This window comes from Ictidomys tridecemlineatus, chromosome 3, assembly GCF_052094955.1.
Source record: "Ictidomys tridecemlineatus isolate mIctTri1 chromosome 3, mIctTri1.hap1, whole genome shotgun sequence".
Taxonomy (NCBI): Eukaryota; Metazoa; Chordata; class Mammalia; order Rodentia; family Sciuridae; genus Ictidomys; species Ictidomys tridecemlineatus.
This window is the reverse complement of record NC_135479.1, coordinates 86,718,113-86,741,612: the sequence shown is the minus strand read 5'-3', so window position 1 is coordinate 86,741,612 and position 23,500 is coordinate 86,718,113. Positions and strand designations below refer to the sequence as shown.

General features: G+C 45.8%; 1 protein-coding gene across 1 annotated transcript in view; it reads right to left on the bottom strand.

Moving 5' to 3' along the window:
- Positions 1-23,500, bottom strand: part of Clstn2 (calsyntenin 2) — a 573,808-nt gene that overhangs the window by 103,913 nt on the left and 446,395 nt on the right. Inside the window, exon 5 of the mRNA XM_021728308.3 lies at positions 15,897-16,046. Within this exon, the coding sequence (XP_021583983.2) occupies positions 15,897-16,046 (150 nt within the window). The remainder of the gene's footprint in view (positions 1-15,896; positions 16,047-23,500) is intronic.

The window sequence follows — 23,500 nt, the reverse complement described above, 5'->3', positions numbered from 1 at the left end:
TTCCTGAAAAAGCTAACACTGGGAATGCCGTCGGGATTTAAACTCCTTTCGTTGTGGATTAAGGATTTAGAAACATGATGATTTTATTATGACTCCTGCTGAATTCGGGGAACACATGTTTTCTTATCAGGAAAATATTAACCACTTGGAACTTCCATACAAGAGGCCTAGAGGCAAACTAGGCTCGTCAGGCCTTCTGAAGGCACGGGGCTCCTGCAATCCAAGACGCTCAGGTCTGCGGTTCCCATTCTACCCTCCCTGCCTGGGTGCATGGCCAGGGGCCTGCAGCAGCTGAAGAAGCCTTAGGTTTTCTAGGGGATCCACACGAGGTGAGTGGCTGGATCCCTGGGTGCTGGGCAGTGGGAGGGATGGCAAAGGGGTCCCCTGCACAGGGACTGTGCAGGCGGCTGATATTCTAACCAGGCTGTGTAGGCCTGAGTATCTGGCACTTCCCAAGACTTTCTCTAAGGGACGGGTGGCCTTGCCTTCCCACGAGGAGATGCTGAGGTGGTCCCTTGGCTCTGTGATACCATGGTCTCTACTGGCCTTCCCGGACGTCTGAGGCCGGATGGGTCAAGGTGGGCTGCAGACTGAAGCAGAGGTCGGAGGGTGAATGCCGGGTCAGAGGTTTGATGTCATCTCAGGGCCAGATAACAGCCATGCCTAGGTCTTTCTGACTGCTTTGAGATAGTCACTCAACAACTGAGTTAGAACCTGCTGTTCATTTTCAGAACACTTAGATGCTCCTGATAGCCAGCCCCTGATCAATCTGTGGCGGGTGTCACCCCTGACAGGGTCATGCAAAAGGATATGAACTTCAGTTCTGCTCAATTTGTTTCAAGAGGGTTAACTCTGCAGCCAGACAGATTCAGGTTTGCACTCCTGGCTCTTGGCTGTGTGGTCTTGGATAAATGACTGGACTTCTCTGAGCTTCGTTTCCCTCGTCTACAGAATGGGACAACCCAGATCTACTTTGCAGAGTTCTAGTTGCTCTGGGAATTGGAGACGAGGTAGGCAAAGCATGAAGGACAGATGGCTATTGTTGCCATGGATATCATCGTTGTTGTATGGTCCTTATCTTTATTTCAGAGGCCATGGATTTACTGAGAACCTACTATGTGCTGGGCAGAGCCTGCCATGAGAGGCAGAGAAGTCATTGCCCGTAACTTTTTGAGTTCACTCAGTGCAGTGGTAGGTACACAGCAAGCTTTTAGGCTGCCACAAAAAAAAAAAAAAATCCCGCTCCGGGGAGCAGAGGAAGGGGTGATTTAAGCTGACCAGGGCACTCAGAGGGGGCTTCTGGAGGAAGTGACCTGGATATTTGTTTACAAAAAGGTTTTATCATGCTTTTGATTAAATAGGATAAGGTCAACAGATCAGGACGCAACTGCCATTAAAGAGATGGTTACACTCACAGATGTCCTAGGAAGGGGACACGCTGTACCGGGAGTGGCCACCCAGGAGAGCACCAGGGTCAGCCAGGAGGGAGAAAGAGATGGGGGGACGCCAAGGCTTTACTGTGGTTTCCACGGGAAGGAACAGGGGAGGTGGATGGACAGGCTGGGATTGGCTAGTTCCAATGATGTCAGAGGCTCTAGGCCACAGGAGCTATCCCTAGTCACCTGACACCTGGCCCTGGGGTGACCTGGGCAGGTGAATGGTGGCCAGCAGTGGTGTGAGATCCTGATGAGGATGTGGCATGGACTGTGGGCTCTGGATTGGGTGGCTTATCTTTGAAAGGGGAACAGCTGTTCATCATTGACCCTGAGAATCAGCTAGCACTCAGGGGACAGTCACTCCTGGGGTCAAGCAGGCCCCAGAGGTCCAAGCATCAGAAAATCAAAGGGCAGATGAAAAACCCAGGATGTCTCCACAGGGCCTCGTGACTGTGACAACTTCAAGTGGTGACACTCAGGTGGACAGTGATGTGACTGGTCTCCCCAGCCCCCACCCCAGGCTTGCACAACCCAGCAGCCTGGCACAGGCCAGACAGGGAGATGCACGTGACACTTGGCACCTGTAGTGGGGTGATACCAGAACGGAGCTGTGAATTTTGGGTCCCCATGACAAGGACAGCAGGGGGTGGCCCGGCGGTGGATTCTTGGGTGTGCTCACAACACTCTCCTAAGGCCTTAGTGGGAGGCAGGGGTGAACTCTGACCCCTGCGATCTGCCTGCTTACGCCTTGGGATGAAGTCCTCAGAGCCAAGCCCAACTTTGGGTAGGGCCAAGGTGACATGTAGACTCCTGGGTGCAGACCCTGCCATAGCTGCTGTAGCAAGCAAGTCACTCCTGAACCTCTGGTGCCTCAGTTTCTTCATCTGCAAAGCGGGGACAGCTCACAGCTCCAGCTTTGGAGCAGCTGGAGTATAACTCCAAGGAACCAGGGCTTTGGCCTCAGACCTGGGTGTGAGTCCCAGCTCTGTCACTTGCAGTCGGGTGCTGTGGGCACGTGGGCGGGTCATTTCCTTCTCTGTCTGGGTTTATTTACGTGAACAGTTATTTCAGAGTTGTTTACAGGGTTTCTATGAGATAATAAATGCAAACCACTTAGCCCTGGGCCTGACACATAATGGGCACATACATTTTGAGCATTAAATTATTTGGCTTTCTCTCTTCCAATTAAAAACAATTACACACAGGCACCATTTCAAAAGGAACCGGCGCAGACTCTCTGAACTCAATTACAAGTATAAGGAATCCCTCTCTTCCTTTATTACTGACCCTTTTCCATTTACTATATTTTATTTTACCAACATTTTATTACCTTTTAATTTCTACTAAGAGGAGATAATTAATTACAAAAGAAAAAAAGGTGGGGGATAAATAGGTCTGTGTCTGTAGCCTTGGTTAAACCTCTAGCCCGGGGCTCTTGCTGATCTGATCCCTTGCCTAGCGCACAGACCTGCTCTTCCTGTGGCTGCTCCTTCTCCTCCTCTGCATCTCACGGGTGAGTCTGGAGAGGAGGCTGTCTCAGGGTCACCCTGGTGAAGATTCTGCTGCACTCCACCCTGCCCTCCTGCTCCTGAGAGCCATTTCCTTATTTATTGATGTCCCTCCCATTCTTGGGCTGATGCAGGATCTCTATGGCTCTGTGAGCCATGATGAAATGAGTGCACGATCAGGTGGATGAAAATCAGAACATGCATGTGTGCCCGTGTGCACATCCACATGGTACACACACCCGTCATGGCCGCTAAAGGTAGGGGGTCCTGGCTGCTGTCCACACGGGGTGGTACACCTTTCTTATCTATCACCCATTATTGCCCCTGGCCAGCTTCAAATGCCACACTGCCAGGCTTCAAAATGAGAGAAATTCAGGCTATGGATGGTGTGTGTGTGTGTGTGTGTGTGTGTGTGTGACCTTAGATACACAGATCACTCACACACACACACACACACACACACACACACACACTCCAGCCTGAGTGTGATGGTCTGAGGGTCATTGTGTATGGCAACCACTTTTACTAATGGCTCCAATCTTTCAAGTCCCCAGGGAGTTTGGACCCTTTGAGTCCCCCTAGATACTCTCAATAAATGTCACAGGAAATAACCTGAAATTTGTCCTCCAATTTTTGCCTTGTTTGGAGTTTGCTCTAGTTTCCTGATAACAGAAGGGATTTAATTTTGTTCCAGGTGCACGCCAGGATCCCTGGTTCCTCCACTTGAGCAGAGCCCTGTGTCTGACCCAGACGACGGCAGGGTCGCACTTGTCACCTGACTTCCAGGCCAACATGTAAAAATGGCTTGGGGCAGATTGAACAGGGGCGATGATTTGTGCCTCCCCAGTTCTATGGGGTGCGGGCAAGAGCAAGCGCCAGAGCCCTGCTCCTCAGTGAGGTCCACAGACCAGACGGGCCTGGCCCCTTGACCACCTGTTACCACTCTGCCACGGGGTAAGTCCAGAAATCGAGAGTCAGCATCTGGATCCTGTAGTAACAATTCAATAGTAATTTCATATCTGTTAAATGTAATAACGATGAAATATTAGGCTTATATCTTGCAGGTCCTTGCTTCTCATTTCATTTTTTCTTCTAGAAGAATGTATTGGTTCATGACTGATTGCGAAAGACTGTGTTCCTTTTCTAATAGGTAATTCGAGAAGCATTGCTTTACATAGTACCCTATCAAAGTTATTCCCTAAAACCTATTTCTAAAGCCTTCAAATAGAGAAGGCAATACTTCAGAGCCCGTGCACTTGACCCTGTGCATCCTGATGTGGGCTGGTGGAAAAATCCCTCATAAGGGACCAGAGGAGAGAACCATGCTGGGGTTGAGAGTCTCTCTTTAGCCTGACCACACAAACTCTGAGGCTCAAAGGGGTAAGATGGTAAAAGAAAACAAAACAAAACAAACTCCCTTGCTGAGCCTCTCTTGAGTTTTAAACCCAGCTGGTGTGCTCTGCACCCCATGCACACTGATTTCCAGGTGATCAAGGAATGTGATTGAAGCTAACCTTGAGCCAGTCTGCACCATTTAACTCTGCCCACCCTTTCCTAGCATCGTCTGTCTGCCACTGTGTTTTTTAACTATTCATTTATTTCTGTGATTGTCTGCAACTGTCAACCTCACCTCCAATCACAAGCTCTACAAGAGCAGGAACTGTTCTTAGAGCAAGTCCTGGAACCGAGTAGGTTCTCACTAAATATTGAAGAAGGTTGACAAACGTGCATTAGGAAGGCTGCTTGTGCCCAGTTCTGGGGCTCAGGATTCCTGGCCTCTCGCGCTGATGGACTTTTTTCTCTTTGCATTTCCTGTGGGTTCCTCTGCTAGCCCTAGCCCTTCTGAACTCAAGAGGCGATTGCTGTTCTGCTGAGCTGGGTTTGGGGTTCACTCTCCATACCCATTCTCTGGGGCCCTCAGGTCTGCCCATGGCCCTGGTGCAAATTCTGCTTTACCAGCCAACCTGGCTCAGACAGCTGAGATTCTGCACCCCAACCTGGAAGTCTCTGTCCTTCCATGTGTAGGGAGGGGGGCCATTTTGTTCTGTGTACTTCTCTCAAGCCAGTGTGAACATGTGGGTTCCCCCAACAAATCTTTGAGCTTGTTGATGTCAGGTGCCACCTCTTCAAAGCCTGTAACAACCCTCTCCTTCCTTACATCCTTGCTCCAAGCCCTCTGGGGGACAGTTGGGTCAACAACCAAGGCTGAAATGAACGCTATGGTGTTCTGAAGCCAGCCTGTCTTCCCACTAATTTCTGATCACCCCTGAAGATGCTCAGCTGTCAAACAGAACATGTCTGGCAGGATGGATGCCGGGAAGGTGCAGCAACCAGGCAGCATAGAACAGCCCGTCTGAAGAAGAAGTCTCCCAAGGGGGTCTTGGCTCACTCCACCAACTGGGCTACTTTCTCTTGAATTTATAGAAATGCCTTCCACTAGGTCCAATAAACGTGAGCATTTCCCAGGCAATTTTCTTATCCTGGGACAAATGTATTATCCATTAAAGATGGAGCAGCTGTTCTTTAAGAATCTTTACTTTTACGGCTTTGAATAGCATTTACAATCCAAGAGGACAGTTTTTATGCACATATTTTCACTCTTCTGGAAAAGATGAGGCATGCATAATTTTTCATACTCTAGTTACGTAAATCTCTTTAATCTAGCAGGGGTAGATACTTTGAAAATTCATTTATTTACTTCAAGACAATAGGACCCTGACTCTAGGTGGTACTAGAGTGCAGTGTGCTGGACTTTCCCTTCTCACTGAACAATGTTGTGAAGTTGGAACCAGATTCTCATCAAGAGAAAATACGGTACAAACTCCTGAGTCAGCTGAATGCATTGAGACCTTTTGTTGGGGGGAGGTGGGAGAGGCACCTCCCCTATGCTGCTGGGGTGGGGGCAAAAGGTATCTTTAAAATATCTGAGGTTTTTGACTGCATATATGTACCTTGAGAAAGGAAGTTGAAATTCAAAGACATCTGCAGGATAGTCAATGCATTATAAAGAAAACTGGAACCATTCTGGTGACTAACAGCTCACAGCCCGATCCAACCACAGGGACGTGGCCGAGCACATCTGAATACAGAGATGTCTTCAGATCTGTAGGGGAATATAATGCTGCAGTGAAGTGGGTGGGAGGCTTGTTATGTGGGGAGAAGCACAGGACACAGAGTTAAGTAGAAAAAGAAGACAATGTTCAAATGACTGAATAAAGGGGAAAAACTATACTACATTATTGAAAATACTGCATTATTAGATTATGGGGAATTTTTATTGTGATTATTATTCTAAAATATATATTATTTTCAAATGAACATAAACTCTTTGTAATTAAGAAAAAGATGTTTACATAAAAAAAAAAAAAAGCTGCGGTGACCCGAACGCCACTTATTGCCTTTTTCTCCAGAATGCAGAGCTTGCAAATCTCACTTGGAGCAGTCTAGTCTGCCTGGGCAGGGAGGTGGCCTCTTCCCTTTGTCACAGGAGGCCCTGTTGGCAGGCGTGAGTCCCGGTCTCACACATGGAGTGCTTTGGCATTTGGTGGCATGGGCATATGATCCCTGGAGGCTGAGAGAGGAGGAGCAGGAATCTGGAGTCTGCGCAAGGGGACAGCCTACCGTCAACATTTGCTTCCAGGCAGGCAGCCTGGGAAGAGGGCTGCTGTCCAGGAAGCCCAGGAAGCTGGGAGATTCAGTGCATGTGAGGGTGTCCTTAATGAGGGCTCCCAGCAGGTGGGCAGGGCCCTGCTCCTCATGGGTTCTGCCTGTGGGAGGCTGGATGTAGAGACCCCGGGGTGCAGAGTCTGAGGCCAGAGCCAGATAAATGCAAAGGAAAATTAAAGCCCTTCTGGTCTCAGGCCTCCAATAGAGGCCTCATTGGGAAGCTAAGATGGACCAGACAATCAGCTCGTCTTAAACCGTGGTTGACAGCAAGGTTTTACTCTAAAAACTGACTCTGAAACTCCACCAACCATGTGATCAGCAATGAATTCTCAGAATGTACGAGCTCTTCGAGGTTCTAGACAGGTGGATATTCTGAAGGCCTCTAGGCTACAGGGATAGAGGTTGACTGGGTGCCATGGAAAGATGGGACATGGTTTAGATATGGTTTGTCCCCCAGGATTTGCGTGTTGAAACTGTAGTCCCAATGTAATGGTGTTAAAAGACCGTGGGACTTTAAGAGGTGGGGCTTAAGGGGAGGTGATTAGGTCATGGGGCATCATTCTAGGAATGTTTTTCTTGAGAGACTGGGTTAGGCCTTGAGGGAGTGAGTTAGGTCTCCCTGGGATGGCTTAGTTACAGCAAGAGTGAGTTGTCATAACACAGCTCAGTCTCCCCTGTGCTTCTTTTGCACACACACTGCTCACTTCTCTTCTGTGTTGAGATGCAGTGTGAACCCCTCAGCAGACATCAGTTAAATATTGGCACATTGCCTTTGGACTTTTCTGCCTTTGGACTTATCCAGCCTCAGGTATTCTGTTGTAGCAACACAAAACAGACTATGACAAGTCTGTCATAAAGAATCCTCCACACTGGGAGGATTCTTGTCCCTTTAGACCAGGAGAACTTTATTATACCTTTTGCTTCACAACATCTCTCTAGAAGGCTCTTTCTATCTCATCCACTGTCCACATCAAAAGCCTCAGTGAATTGCTCATGCACACTAACAGGGAAACAAACAACTTTTTCTTAAACTCCCCTCTGCAACTGTAACTTCTGTCTCCTGCTAATCATAAAGCAAGAGGCGCTGAGCAGAGTGGATGCACAAAGACCCCCAGCAGGTGCAGTAGGGGAACACACACCCTCCTGGGAGCTCTTCCTTCTCATCACAGGGCATTTGGCTGATTGCATTCACCTTTAGACCCTAGCTCCCTGCAGATTCTCTGGGAAGCCTTTCTAATGCTGGTCACCTCCCCTGGACACGGGCCAGGCTTGCCTGGTATCTGACCTCTCCACTGGGGCTTGCCTGGTACCTGCCCCAAAGGCCCTGTGTTGGGGTGACCCCTTTACTTGCCTGCCCTCACCCACCCTGCAGCTCACTGGGCCCAGGATCCCCACACTGGCCTGGTGTAGTGCAGGCTCCGGAGGAAGGACATTGAGTTAAAAGAAGGCTGGGAGCTTCCTGTCGGGGCCAGGACCATGGCTGCTCCTCTGCATGTTTGTTTGAGGTGGAGTTGGGCTCTACCTCCTCATCTGGCACTCTGTGGGCCCCATGTCAACAATGTCATGTGTCCCATTCTCAACAATGACATGTGAATCAGGGCTCCCAGGATGACCACAGATAACTCCTAACTCTCCACCCTGACCTTCCTTCTACCAAGAGTCATGTGACATGGATATGGGGAGAAGGGGGCAGTTCTGCCCATTTGAGACTAGGACAATGTGCCCAGTCGATAAAGGTACATGTGTGGGGCCTGCTCACCAGTAGAGTCCAAGTTCAGTCATTCTGTAGATGACATTGGCACCCCAGCTGTCTGGGACTGCTGGTCACTTGATGATGCAGAGCAGAGAAGAAGCCTCCACTCACTAGACTCTTTTCTGGGCCTCTTATATGGCTATCAACCCACATGGCATCCATCTGAGGAATGGATGAGCAGGAGGCTCTTGTCACCACAGAGACGTCACGTGACGTGCCCAAAGTCACACAGCCAGCACATGCCTGGAGAGGTGGCCAGTTGCTTCTCCGCATTCTCTTCCTCACTCATTTCCTTCATTGTTAGCTTTAGTTTTTCTTCTTTCCCACATGCCAGGCACAGTTCTGCCCCTGAAGGTCCCCAGGACACATATTGTTATTGGCCTCATTTTGCAGATGCCACATTGGAGACTGAGTGACTTGTCCAGTATCCCTAAGCCAAGGTCTAGTGGAGCCTGGATTTGAACCCAGGTCTTTCTGATGTCAGGCCAACACTCTGAAGCCCTGACCTCTGCAGACTCCCTACAGAAAGACATCCTGAGGCTGCAAATATTTTTTTTCCATGTTTTCTTGGTGCATTATAAGGGCACATAATAGTGGGATTCATAGTCAATATTCCTACAAGCACATGACATATCGACATAATGTGGTCAATATCGTCCCCCAATATTTCCCCTTTTTCTTCCCTCTCTCCTCCCCCTGGTCCTGTTCCTCCACCCTACTATTTCCCTTCAATTTTTCTGAGTTACCCACCCCCACCTTTTCTTTTTCCTTTCTCCTCTCTAGCCTCCACATATTTGGGGAAAAAATGGCCCTTAGCTTTCTGAATTTGGCTTATTTCACATAACATAATGCTCTCAAGTTCCATCTATTTTCCTGCAAATGACATCATTTCTTTCTTCTTTATGACTGAATAAAACTCCGTTGTATCTAAATATCACATTTTCTCTGTCCATTCATCCACTGGATGAACCAACCTGGGCTGGTTCCACAATTTGGCTATTGTGAATTGTGCGGCTTTGAACATGGGTATGTGTGTGTCTCTGGGGTGTGATGACTTTCATTCTTTAGTATTAGTACTGAATGGTCTAGCTGGGTCTATGGTGGCTCCATTTCTAGCCTTTTGGGGAACCTCCATACTGATTTCCATAGTGGTTATACTAACTTACGATCCCACCAACAATGTAGAAGTGTTCCTTTCTCTCCGCATCCTCTCCTGCATTTATTATTGTTTGTGCTCCTGATAGCTGCCATTCTAACTGGAATGAAATGAAAACTCAGCGTAGTTTTGGTTTGCATTTCCCTAATTGCTAAAGATGTTGAACATTTCTTCATGGATTGGTTGGCCATTTTTATTTCTTCTTTCGAGAAGCATCTGTTTGGTTCATTTGTAAGAGACACGCACTTAAAAGAGCTGTCAGTGGATGATGGAGTTGGCTGACTGTGTGGCTCTGAGAGATGAGATGTAGCACAGAGAGATGAATAGAGTCTGCAGTTCTCATTAGGGGAGCTGATTCTAGCCATGGTCCTTCTCTCCAAATCTGCGTTTTCTTGGGCAAGCCTTGTCCCCTTGGGGTCCCCAAGAGGTCATCTAAGAAGGCTGAGAGATGGATGCCCTGCTCTCCTGGATGAAAGCAGGTCCCCACCATACTGAAAGCCACGATGTCCCAAAGCTGCCTTGTTCAATTACAAATTTTCTTTACAACATGGGCAAGGGTTCTAAGTGAAGAATTTCCCTTGAAACAGCTTCCTTCCGATGCTCTTGAAAAATGGCGATAGCTCGCCTTTGCTCTGAGATGCACTGTGGGCAGGAGTGCTATGTCTGCAGACAGAGGGGACCAGCCCGGATATTACCAGGTGTGTGGCAAGAAGGTTAACCTCAGCATCCTCATCTGTAAAATGGGAAAGTAGTAACTTCCAGGGTGAGGCAGAGAGTAAAGAAGATGTGCAAACAGGTGAGTGCAAAACTCTGAGATGGGGCCTGACAAATAGTAAATGCTCAGACAGCAGTAATAATAATAATAATAATAATAATAATAATTATTATTATTATTATTATTATTATTAAGTACTATTTGGGTCCAGTGCAGTCTGCCCCCACCTTGCTCCTACTTGGGGCTGAAATTAGACCCAGGTATCCTCCAGGGCCCATTTCTCTCCAGGCACAGGAGAGACAGGAGGAAGCAGGCTTAACATGGGCACTTTTCCACGGCAGGTCTTTAAGCACACTGAGATACCATCCAGGAGGTAAATCAGCATCCTGTACAAGGCATCTGTTCTACCTTAATGACCGGCTATGTCAGGGATGTCAAAACAGGTCGTTGTACACAGAGGAGTGTCCCTGGAGGCCTGTGCCAGCCTACTCCCCTGGTGGCCTTGAGCAAACCAGAGCTCAGGGTCACCCTACTGCAGCCAGCGGAGTTCAGGTCTCCATGCCGGCTTATGGCAAAGTGCTCTACTGTGAGTTTTAAAGTTGAAATAAAAGAGACTTAAAAAAAAAAAAAGCGCTGCCATTCACTTAGGGCCACCAAGTGTGGTTCTGTACAGGGCACTCCCCCGGCAGGCTTCCCTCCAAGCCCCACAAGAAGACATTTTTATGTTTACATTGAAGGAAGCTGAAGCCAGACTGAATAAGTTTGCCAAGTTTGCAGCGAGCAGTGGAGCCAAGCTGGACCAGAACCTGGGTTCCTGCTTCGTCCCCCAGGACTGTTCCACCCTACCCCACCACCTCCCTTGGGCCCCAATCTCAAGCCGCACAGCCTGTGCAGTTCTATGCATTTCCCGCGTGTGCCCCTGCATGTTCATTTCTATGGCAGCACCTATTGTCTCCACTGTCACCCTTGCATTATGACAATGGGGACAATTGTCATACTGCTATGACTATTGCCAGAGTGATTAAAATCTTGATAATGATTTAAAAAATTCTGCCAAGTTCTTCTACACTAGAACCCTTTTTGGTCTTAACAATCCCACAAAATGGTTTTGTCCAAAGAGTACGATTCTTAATTCTCTGTCGGGGAGACCAAAGCTCAGCCAGAGAAATGGCTTTGGCCAAGTCTCTGGCCAGATCATGATAGAGCGAAGGTTGGAGCCCAGCCACAACACCACAGATCTCTACCTGGCCCCTGCACCCCCTCACCTTCCAGGGCTCCATGCTTTCCCCGGGGCAGGGCTCGGGGCATTTGCTTGGGAAATGGGATCCTGAATGAAGACCAGGGAGTCACAGGGAACCAGAGGGGAGGCCTCGGAGTAAAGGAGAGCGTGAGGAAGACAGGGGGCTGAGGCTGCAGGATGCAGGATCCGAGCCCCTGGAGACCCTCAAATAGAGCCTGAATGGAAGGGTTGTTGGGGGTGATTTTTCAGACTAAATTATATTTGAAGGGAAAGTAGAGATTTCCTCCTCTAGTGTAAGGAGCCACAGTTGGGGACATCATCTTTGTGTCTTAGGCTTACCACCCAAGCCTTGGGTTCACCTTGTTTCCTCTGGCCCATGAGATAATGAGATAACTCTTGGTTCAGGTTTGGACAGACTGGAGGCATGGGTTGATTTTTGAATGAGCTGCCAGACCAGCTTAATCAAGGACATGTGCACTGGTTGGAGCAGAGACAGGAGCGGAATCCTGGGCTCCAGTTGCTGCTTCCTGGACGATGTTGCCTTGAGCTCTGGCTTCCCCCGGAGGCCAGTCTCAGCACCACTTTATAGATGGAGCAACGAGGGGTTAAATGCATGGCCTAAGGACAGTCACAGGTCTCAAAACAGTTATTCTGGCACAGCTTTTTACAAAGCTGGTAATGTGCCCCTTAGAAACTCCCAAGCCCCTCTCCGGTCTTCTGTCCCAGAGTGATGGACAGAGAAGAATTTGACTTGCATCCTTGTCATTTATCAGCTTGAGCTTTGGGGCCATCACTTAGTCTCTTTAGCCTAACTTCCTCTTAACAGTGGAATGGACTAGAAATGCTGCTCTCACAGGTTGCTCCTGTCCTCTGTGCAGGGAACCTTGCTTTCATTATCTAGAGATAACTCCTTTGTCTCTGTTCAAATATGTGCATTTGATGTCACAGGCTTCTAGGCTGCGCTATGTCATCCAATAAACTACTTCTTACTAAGGTGTCAATCAAGAGCTTCATGTAGTGGTCAGAAAACTTTTCTGTAAAGGGTCCCAAGATGAATATTTAGGCTTTGAGAGCCATGAGGTCTCTGCCATGGCCACTCGGCTTCTCTGTTGCACGGCACCGTAAGCAATCTGTAAAGGAAGGCACGTGGCTCTGTTCCAGGGAACCTTATGAACACTGAGACTTGAATTTCTTATTATTCAAGTTCAAGTGCATGCATTATTCCTCTTTTGATTTTTTTTCAATCATTTAAAAGGTCTACTCTCTTTTAGCTCACAGTTATACAAAAACAGGGAGTTGACTAGATTTGTCTGTGTGCTGCGCTTTGCCAGCCTCTGGCTTAACGCACCAGGACAGCAAGAGGCATTTACATTTTAAGTGGGGATTATCTGTTAAAATGAAACATCAGTTCTGTGCTGGTGGAATCTCAGATACCTAACAGGAAAGCAGAGGGATGACAAGCAGCTCTTCTTCAGGCTCTCTCTCTGGCAGGGCTCTGGGTATCAGCCTGCAGGAGCACCACGGCTGTCCCATCCCCTGACAGACACAGTTCCATTTTCTAGACCCTGACAATTCTATTTCCCTAAGCAAATCAGGGCACCTTACTGTGCTCATCACCCTACAATTTGAAATCAATGTCTTTCATGGAGTAAAACCTAAGCCAGCTCTTGGGTTTTCCTGATCAATAATTAATCTGACTTTTGAAAGGGGCAGCATGAAGCCAGCTGACCCCTGGGGCCTGCTCTATTTCCTCCAGGTGGCAGGAGATGGATGGTACAAGGGGACAGAGACATCCAGTTGAGGTGACTTAGCAGGAGCCTCGTCTACCCCAGGCACACCTGACTGGGGCGCCTGACTCCCTCTCACAGGCAGGGCAGCCTGCTTTACCTGAGGGTAGCAAAAAACCAGTTGGACACACTGTCCCAGTTTACTCCTATGAAGCTGGGAGAAGGGGCCAGGCAGGAGACACAGGGCTGGGACCAGCTGTGGTCAGTTCTTTCTTGGAGAAGAGTGCACTTCTGAGAGTGCAGCCCTTTAGGGTGCAGGTAATAGGCCCAGGATGGGAGGTTGATGTAAAGGCTGCCCAAGCAGAAGAGTTCATGAGGGTGCTGGAGGGGGGCTAGCTCCCCTAAGGCAGGGAGGCACCGTGACCACTGCTACACAGGTCAGAATCCCTGGAGAGCCTGTCCATGACCAAGTGCATGCATCGCTAAATAGCCAAGGCTGGCTTTGAACTCACGATCCTCCTGCCTCAGCCTCCTGGGCAGGAAAAGGTACATTTTTCCACCAAGGTTTTACTGCCCATTCATTCATCTGCTCTGCACTGCACGTGCCCATGCTGTGCCTGGTCCTGTGCTGAGCCCTGGAGACAAAACCCCCACGGCATAACCCTGGATCTCCAGGAGCTGCTGACCACACTGGGCACTGCAGGGTGGGCGCTCAGCACGTTTCTCACACAGAATTGGACATCGTGGCCAAGATTTTCTTTGCGTAGACTTAACATTACATTTGCATAGGTTTAGCAAGTACACACTCTGTAAAGATTACATTTAAATATAGGTATAAACAAGGAATCCCAAATCCGTGGGCGCCTCATTTGTCAAAGACCAAAAAAACATCAGGATCATTCTCCAGATATGGCTTTGCTTTTTGCCTTTCCTATTTAAAATCCCACTGTGAGCACATTCCACCCTTTGGAAATGTATAGATTCTTTCTAGAGTTTTCTCTTGAAAGGCCAGGCCTTTACTGCTGATCCTTATGTAAAAATAAAACAAGATGAGTTCTTTACTTAGATAGCTTTTTGTTCACTCATTCAGTGACCCTTTCCCCTCCCCTCCCCTTCCCTCCCCTCCCCTTCCTTCCCTCCCTCCTTTTCTCTCTCCCTCCCTCCCTTCCTTCTCTTTCTGGTACTGGAGATGGGACCTGGGGCACTCCACCACTCAGCCACATCCCCAATCCTTTTTATTTTTCTAATTTAGAGACAGGGTCTCCCTAAATGGCCGAGATTGGCCTTGTACTTGCAATCCTTCTGAGTTGCTGGGATTCCAGGCTTGCCTCACTGTGCTGGAACCCAGGCAGCTGAGGTTCAGGTGTCTTGTGCTGTACCTGACCCACGTGGCCCTGAGAAAAGGGACTGGGAATGAATGCCTAAGAGGCAGCCACTGGAAATCTAACCAGGGACCTACAGGGTGATCTGGCCATGGTCTGCCTAAAAAAGAAAGAATATAAAAGGGGCCAGAGGCCTAAAGACACATCCAGGAAGACACAAAAGCCTGGAGCATCACCAACACGTGAAGAGATGTCCCTTCAAGCACCCACACAGGGACACAGAGATGGACACTGACCTCCCTGCTCAGGCACCAGGCCCATCACCAAGGGAGTTATCATTATTCCGTGTGTTAGGTCCTTTTGAGGTGATTCAGGGAACAAAGCACCAGGTAACCCGTGCGTGTGAAAGAACAGCCAATCAGGTGCCCAGACAAGCAGTGATAACCTCCTGTCAATCAGCGGGGTCTCCTGACTAGTCCTGGAAGGACATGGAGCTCAGCAAGATCCCCCCACCAGCCCTAGGAGGACAAGGGACCCTAAAAACCTCCCTTTCCTGTCCCAAGCCCTTCCTTCCTGCCCTAAGCCCAATAAAATTCCAGTCCAGCTGAGCCTGGGTGTGACTCCCCTAAACCCGTTCTGTTGGACTGCAGGGTCTCACCCAGGAGCGAAGCTCAATAAAGCCTTGTTCAGCTGCTTTTAATCTGCCTCCTTTGGTCGACAGTGCCCAACCTAACACCATGAGCTGCCCAGTTCTCTGCAAGATGCCCCTAAGCAGTTGGCCTTGCCTTCTTTTCATACCCTAAGGTCAGTGACAGAGCCCACGGCCTAAGGGTAATTGGAATACCTGCTCTGTCTTTGTCCCTAAAAGATCTACATTGACACAAAAACCCACTTCATCAAAAGCCATTGCTTCTCCATTCCCTGAGTCAACCTTTTAGAAACCCACCTACTCAGAGGCTGTCACCTGCATCCCCCACCCATGATCTGAGTGCAAGCAACATGGCGACCTTCCCAAGGTATCCATCAGGGGTAGAAATCTAAGGTGCACCAGCCCAGCTGAGCACCCCGGGATCAAGTAGGTGGGCTCACTGGCAATTCCTCGTCAGCGCTGTGGGACAATGACTATTATTTTGGAAATGTCATCAGGTTTGAGAAAGGGAGCACCGACCTTAGACAAGTTTCCTCTGAGATTCTCAGCTGGTAAAATAATAAATCATCTAAGAAGTGTGAAAACAAACTATTTCTTGCAGCAAAACAATCACATTTAAAACATCCTTTCCATTGTGTTATAATGATTCGGGGACACAGATGGTAGGCCCTTTATACCAGGCTAAGATGCCTTCAGGTAACAGGACTGATGAAACCAGGCCCACCTTGCCAGCCAGGCTTGCAAACTGGCTTCACGTCCACCTGCACCAGGGTGTCCTGAGCAGCAGGCTTCTGTCCACAGTCATACGCTGTCACCAGGATCTCATACTGGCGTTGCTTGTCATAGCTGAGCTTCTCAGTGTTCCTGATGTTGCCTGAAGAATGAAGATCAAAATAATTTCAGGGCAAGTTAACCACACTGCACTCTTCCAAATCCCTTCTCCATTCCTTCAACCTTCATAAGAACAATACCAGCCTTTTCCCCACCTCTTTGTAAAAATAGGGGCCAGACAGGAGCTCCCACCAGTGGCCTGCTGATGCTGTGGTGGTAGATTCCCAGGAACCCCTGGCTGGAGCCACCTCTCCATGCAGTGGGGCTGCTGAGGAATTCTGAGCACACATCTGGAATCCACTGGCCTGGGTTTGTAAGAAATGAGTTGCCTTCAGAGCTCCCTCCCACAGTGCAGGTACGCACGTGGCTGCATCTCTGACCTAGGGCAGAGGGAGCCCATCTGCCATGAAATTTCTGGGAAAAAGATGGAATTCAGAAAATGTCCTGACACATATTTCTGAACATCTGGGCTTGTCGCCAGGAATGTTCGCTGCCTCTTCTCACATTATTTTGCTACCAAATAGGAAGCAAAATCAATAAAAAAGTGTGACCTCCCTTCTGAAAGCTACACAGAATAACAGATTCTTTGCCCTGAGGAAGAAGACATTTTTCTTTTATGAGAGAGAGAGAGAGAGACCAAACAATTTTTTTGGGAGTCATTTGTGTGTTTTTTGTTCCTGTGGGATTGACAATATGATTCATAAATAAATATTTGCTAATTAATGAGCAAAATTTTAATTGACTATTTCTGCAGGAGTACAATTTTCATTCCAAAGAACAAATAACGACCCAAAGCTCATTTAACACTTTAAAGTTTTTAATTCCAAGAGATGAAAGTCTTCCTTTGGTGAGCCTAATTTCTTTCATTCCTGCTTTAAAAATATTTTGTTCTATTTATTTTTTGATGGTGAAGTTGACAGCGAATTAGACATGAAATGTTATCCTCATCTTTTATGAGAAGTGAAATTAAGAAAATGGAAATTAAAAGAACAGACCAATGAACAAATCATCAAAAAAAAAAAAAAAAGGCTGACTAAGGTAGATTTTTGTGTCTTATTAAAACCATAGGAAAGTTACCTGAGTTTCTTCCATTCTGATGGATGTATATTATTCACATGAATTGAGACAACATGGAATTAAGACAAAAAAATATTGAATAAGAAGAAATCTGACATAACTTTCCTATGTTCATGTATGAATACACCATCAGTGAAACTCCACATCATGCACAACCACAAGAATGGGATCTTGATTAGAATAAGTTCTACTCCATCTAGCTCTAATATATCAAAATCCACTCTTATTGTCAGGTGTATCTAAAAAGAACAAACAAAAAAGGTTGAAAAATTAGAAAAGTAAAATAATGTTTAAAGACTGGAAAAGCTGATCCATCAATCACCCAATGACATTGAGAGTGCTCAGGGCTGGGTCACAGGCTGGTCTTGCACCTGCGGGGACCATGAGGCTGGGGAGCTGGGGGGGGGCTAATGTCAAGGAGGGGAAGACAAAGTCATTGTTACACTGAACCAAGAATTAGAATGATTCATCTGCTCCGGACTGTTTCTAAAAATGCAACTGCATCTATTGATTTGAAGGAGCATTTAATTTAATAAATTCATTAAACAAAATCTGTGAATCAAAAATGGATCTGATGGGTTTCTGGCTTTTTATCTGGCATTCAAAATTGCCTTCATTTCCCCTGAAATGTTTATTTTTCTTCTCAGTCCTGAGAGCCTGCACAGGCCTTGGACCACTCAGTATTTGGTTGGTAACACTCCTGATAGGTTCTGTTAACAAACTGGCTTGTGTGGTTACTGTCATCACAGGGGAGGGTTCTGTTCGGGGGGAAGCACTTTCATATAACCACCAGAAAAGTCTGTTTCCACAACATCAGATGGAATTTGGAACAGAAAGTTTTAAAGTTTCTCTCTCCTTAAAGTTAAACGGTTCTCTTAGAAGAGGAAGGCTCGGGGTCCCCAGTCGATGTGACATTAAGCAGACCAAACACTATTGATTGTGGTGGAAAAATAAACACACAAGCCGAATCCTTGACTCAATTTGTCTCGACTCCACTTCTGTAACAAGTCTTAATGAAACTGTCTGAGAAACTAATTGACTTTCTCTGCCAGGACTAACTTCATGCATGGGAAAAAAATGGGTTTCAAAGCACAAGAATTTGAAGCATTAGCTCAAAAATAAGGGCACAGTCTTGAGGCCCATCCCTGTGTGGGAGGAGGTCACCTTTGGCTCAGACGCACAACTAAGATCTTTTGAAAGCACAGAATACGCCCTCCACTTGGCTTCTGTTGCAATTGTGTGTGTTTCCCTAACATTTGGATGAATTTTCCTACTGACTGTCCTCTTCTCAGGAGACCTGAGCTCACAGGAAACTCAGGGGAGATGCAGTACCTGGGCTTGTTTCTCCAGGTCCAAAGGTACCTGGCAAGCAAATCCTTAGAGAACGATTAGTCCCAGACTTAGATATTAATGAAGGTTGCTTTTACTCTCAGGGCAAGTGGGTGGGGGAATAAAGAGAGAAGTGTTGCACATCTGTAATCCTAGAGGCTCAGGAGGCTGAGGCAGGAGGATTGCAAGTTTAAAACCAGCCTCAGCAACTTAGCAAGGCCCTGGACAACTCAGTGAGACCCTGTCTTTAAATAAAATATAATAGGGGTTGGGGATGTGGCTCAGTGGTTCAATGCCCCTGGGTTCAATCCCCTGTACTGAGTACTGAGAGAGAGAGAGAGAGAGAGAGAGAGAGAGAGAGAGAGAGAGAGAGAGAGAAGCACTTTGTCTTCCTTCCAGTGGAGTTAAAATGGGAATGCCCCTTCTGGAAAGCTCTTTGGTAACCCAAGCCTATCACTTTGAAATTGCTCTTATCTTTCTACATGGACTCCCTCATCTAAAAACAGATCCTGGGAAAATTGATAAAACTGCAGATAGAAGTGCATATATGTTCATCTCAGTGTTACTTACATATTGAATAATGGTCTGATAGGTAGCAGAGTGTGAGAGTCTTCTACACCTAAGATGGAGCTTTGTTAGGCACTGAGATAGTGATTATTAAATATCTGTAAGGATGGGAAAGTACCTGCCATCAGATTTTAAGTGAAAATCAGAAGACAAAAATAAGCAAGGATAGTGGGCTCTTCATTTTATTTCCATATCATAGAAAAGTACTGGGAATATGGGAAACTGTTGTCAGTGGTTCTCTTTGGCAGGAGGATGGTGACGAACTTCCTCTCCACCCTCCTCTGTGCGTTCCAAGTTCCCCACACAGGGCTTGCATTGCTATTCTACTCAGGTGGCAAAGAAGCATTTTCACTGACTTAAAGAATAAACAGATTTGAGGACACACTCTGCTCAGAAACCGCAGAGTCCCAGGACTCCCAGGGGCAGTCTTCTGACAAAGAGCCCAACTGAGAGCAAACACTGGCTTGAGAAGTAGAGCATCTGCCACCTGGTCCCTGGGCATCCTCTCCTGTCAGGCCCTATCATGCTCCAGCCAGTGGCTTAGCCAGACATCCCAGCCAGCACCGGTGTGCGCATTAGTTGAGGTAGCAACAGCATCAGGTGCAGGACTTAGTCCCATTTTATGGATGAGGATCTGCAACCATGCTCTACGTTAGGTCCCAAGCATTTAATCATCTTCTAATGGCATATTTGCAGCCTTTAGCCAATGTCGTCCCTTTTATCCCACCCCCAAGTCCCTGGTAAGCACCATTCTACTGTCTATTCATTCAGGTTGTCACAAATGACATGGTTTCCTTCTCTTTTTAGGGCTGAATAATATTGTATGTGTGTGTGTGTGTGTGTGTGTGTGTGTGTGTGTGTGTGTATCCCACATTTTTTTTATATCCATTTATCCATCAATGGACATTTTGGATGTTTCTATGTCTGGGCTGAAGTGAATTAAGTTGTAATATTATGGGAACGTCTTTAAGACAGTAATTTTGTTTCCTGTGGTTATATGCTCAGGAGTGTGATTGCTGGATTAAATGGTAGCTCTGTTGTGAATGTGCTGAGGAACTTCCATATTGGTTTCCAGTGGCTGGACCAGTTTGACAGCCCACCAACTCATGCATACATCTCCTCTTCAGGGCTTGCGGGGTTGATGTTTGTTAAGAACCATCCTAATCATGCTGAGGGGATATCTCACCGAGGCTTTGATCTGTGTTTCACTGATGACTAATGACATTGAACATCTCTTGTTGTACCCATTGGCCATTTTATTTCTTCCTTGGAAAAACATCCATTCAGGTTTTTTTTTTTATCCTTTTTTAATTAGATCGCTATTCTGCTGTTGAGTTGTATCTGTCTTGTCTATTTTGGATAACTTATTGTGTATATGGCTTAGAAATATTCTCTCTGTTCTGTAGGTTGTCTTTTATTTTGTTAGATTTTTTTTTCTTTTGCAGTGCAAAATTTTTTAGTTTGATAGAGTTCCACATTTTTATGTTTGCTTTTGTTGCCTGTCCTATTCATGTCAAAATGATTGGTAAAAATGATTGCCAAGACCAATGTTATGGAACGTTTCTAGGTTTTATTCTAGGAACTTTAAGATCATAGGACTTATGTTTAAATCTTTAATTCATTTGAATTGATTTCGTATAGAGTAAGAGTACAATTCCTTCCTTCCTTCCTTCCTTCCTTCCTTCCTTCCTTCCTTCCTTCCTTCCTTCCTTCCTTCCTTCCTTCCTTCTTTCCTTTTTTATCCAGGTTTTCCTAGCACCATTTATTTACAAGTCTATCCTTTGACCATTGCATATTCTTGATACCTTTATCAAAAATTGGCTAGCTATATATGTGCAAGTTTATTGTTTCCTGGGTTCTCTGTTCTGATTTCTATGACAGCAACATGCTGCTTTGATGATGATAGTTTTATAATACAGTTTGAAATCAGGAAGTGTGATGGCTCTAACTTTGCTCTTCTTGCTTAAGATTGCTATCATTGTCCAGGGTCTTTTGTGGTTGTATAGAAATCTTAGGATTGCTTTTTCTAACAATTGTGAAGGCTTTTACTGCAATTTTGATAGGGATAGCATTGCTTTGGATAGTTTGGACACTTTGATGATATTTATTGTTCCAATCCTTGATTCCTTTCTTTCACTCTTTCTTTGTGATTGGATGATTTTATGTAGTGGTATGTTTTGATTCCTTTCTCTTTCTCTTTAATGTACCTATTACAGGTGTTTGCTTTGTGGTTAACATGGGGCTTACATAAAAGTTGAATCAGTCTTTAGTTGAATCAGTCTATTGTATGCTGATAACTTAAATATACATTAAAAATGCTAAACATTTCCCCTCTTAATTGTGTGTTTTGGGTGTCATGGTTTGTATGCCTCTACCTTGTGCATCCATTAACAAGTTATTTTGGATATAATCATTCTTAATACTTTTGTATTTTGATATTTAAAATAGATTTTGAAGTGGTTTATATACCACCATTGCTGAATTAGAATATTCTAAATTTGATGCATACTTTTCTTTACTGGTGAGCTTTGCACTTTCATATGTTTTCATGTTTCCATATTAATCAGCCTCCTTTGTTTTAGCTTGAAGAATTCCCTTTAGTATTTCTTGTAAGACAGGTCTAGTAGTGATGGACTATCTCAATTTTTGTCTGAAAAAGTCTTTATCTCTGTGTCATTTTTAAAGGACAGTTTTTTTTTCAGGTAATGTATTCTTGCTTGGTAGTGTTTTTGTCTTGTCACTTTGAACGTATCAGTCCATTTTCCTCTGGTTTGTAAGGTCTCTGCTGATGAATCCATTGATGGCTTTACTAAGGATCCCATGTATGATATGCTTTTCTCTTGCTGCTTTCAAAATTCTTTATTAATTGTTTTATTTATTTGTTGTAGCTGGGGACTAAACCCAGGGTCTCATGTATGTTAAATATGCACTCTATCACTGATCTATATTCCCAGCATTTGACCCTTTGATTATAATGTATCTTGGTGGAGTCAACTTCTTTGAGTTAGCTAAAGAGGTTTTTGAGATTCACGTACCTGAATATCCATATATTGCCAAAACTTTGGGTATTTTTTATACACTATTTCTGTAAGTAAAGCATTTTACCACTTTCTCCCTTTTCCAGCTAAATTCTTCATAATGCAAACTCTAACTCTTTTGATGCTGTTTCATAAATCCTGTAGGCTTTTTTTTTCATTTCTTTCCATTCTTATTTTCTTTTTTTGTATTCTGACTTGACAATTTTGAATAACCTATTTTTGAGTTTGTTTATTCTTTCTTTAGTTTGATTGAGTCTGCTGTTGAAAAATCTCTATTGAATTTTTAACTCAATTATTGTATTCTTCAGCTTCAAAATCTGATTCTTTTTAGTTTTCTGTCTTTTGGTTGAAATTCTTGCTTAGTTTTTGTATTATTTTCCTGATTTAATGAAATTGCTTATCTGTATTTTTTTTGTAGCATACTGAGCTTCTTTAATTCAATCAGTTCAAATAACTTTAGGAATCAGTAGCTCCTCTGTTTGTTGGTGTTGGTCATGGGCAGTTTACTGTGTTCCCTTGATGGTACCATTTTTTCCTGATCCTTCATTATTCTTGTATTCTTGAGTAGAGCAAGGAAAGACCTTCACCTGAGTGGGTTGAGAGGAAACAATGGGAGCACTGTAACACTGTGCCTAAAGTTTAGTGCCTAGTGCATAGTGTGTGGAGGCTCCAGGTTTGAAAGGAGAATCACAGTGTCTTATTGGCTCAGGAAGCTGTGATCTGCAATATCAGTAACAACCTTGTCCTTCATGTGTCAAGGACCATGGGAGTCTATGATGACTGAGAGGGCTGTTGGTATTCTCAATAGTGTCCCTAGATAGAGTGACAAGGGATTAATAATGTGTGTGTGTGTGTGTGTGTGTGTGTGTGTGTGTGTGTGTGTATAGAGGGGGTGTGACTATGAGGTCAGTGATGTGTGTGTGTATCTGAGTGCAGGTATGTGCATGATGGCAAGGCTTGAGCAGGGCTAATTGTGGGCATATGGGTACTGGTAGTGTACATGTTCAAAGGTATAGGAGTTAAGGCTAAAAGTGGACATGTGGGGACCAGCTTCAGGCGACCACTTGGTGATGGGCAGCAACAACAGGATTAGGCCAGTTGCTATGTGCACAACTGCAGACTCCAACTAGCAGTTTGGATGCATGAGATTTCATGAATCATGTTTGTTTCATGCAACCAACGTGGTATTAGTGGCACATGATGGAGTGATGGGTCTCGTGTGCATGTGTGTATCTGCTAGGACCAGCTGCAGGCACAAAAGCCAATGGGTGTCCATGATAGGGAATGGTGGCTCCATGAAGATGTATATCTGCAGGAAGCAGAGCTAACAGTGGGCATATGCATTACTGCAGTGGCCAGCTGTGTATGTATGCATGGTGGTGGGGGCAGGTGATGAGAGGGCAGGTTGCTTACATGTATACAGCCACAGGGACCAGGACAAGTGGCAAGCAAGCACATGGCTGCATAGGCCACCTGCAGGCACATG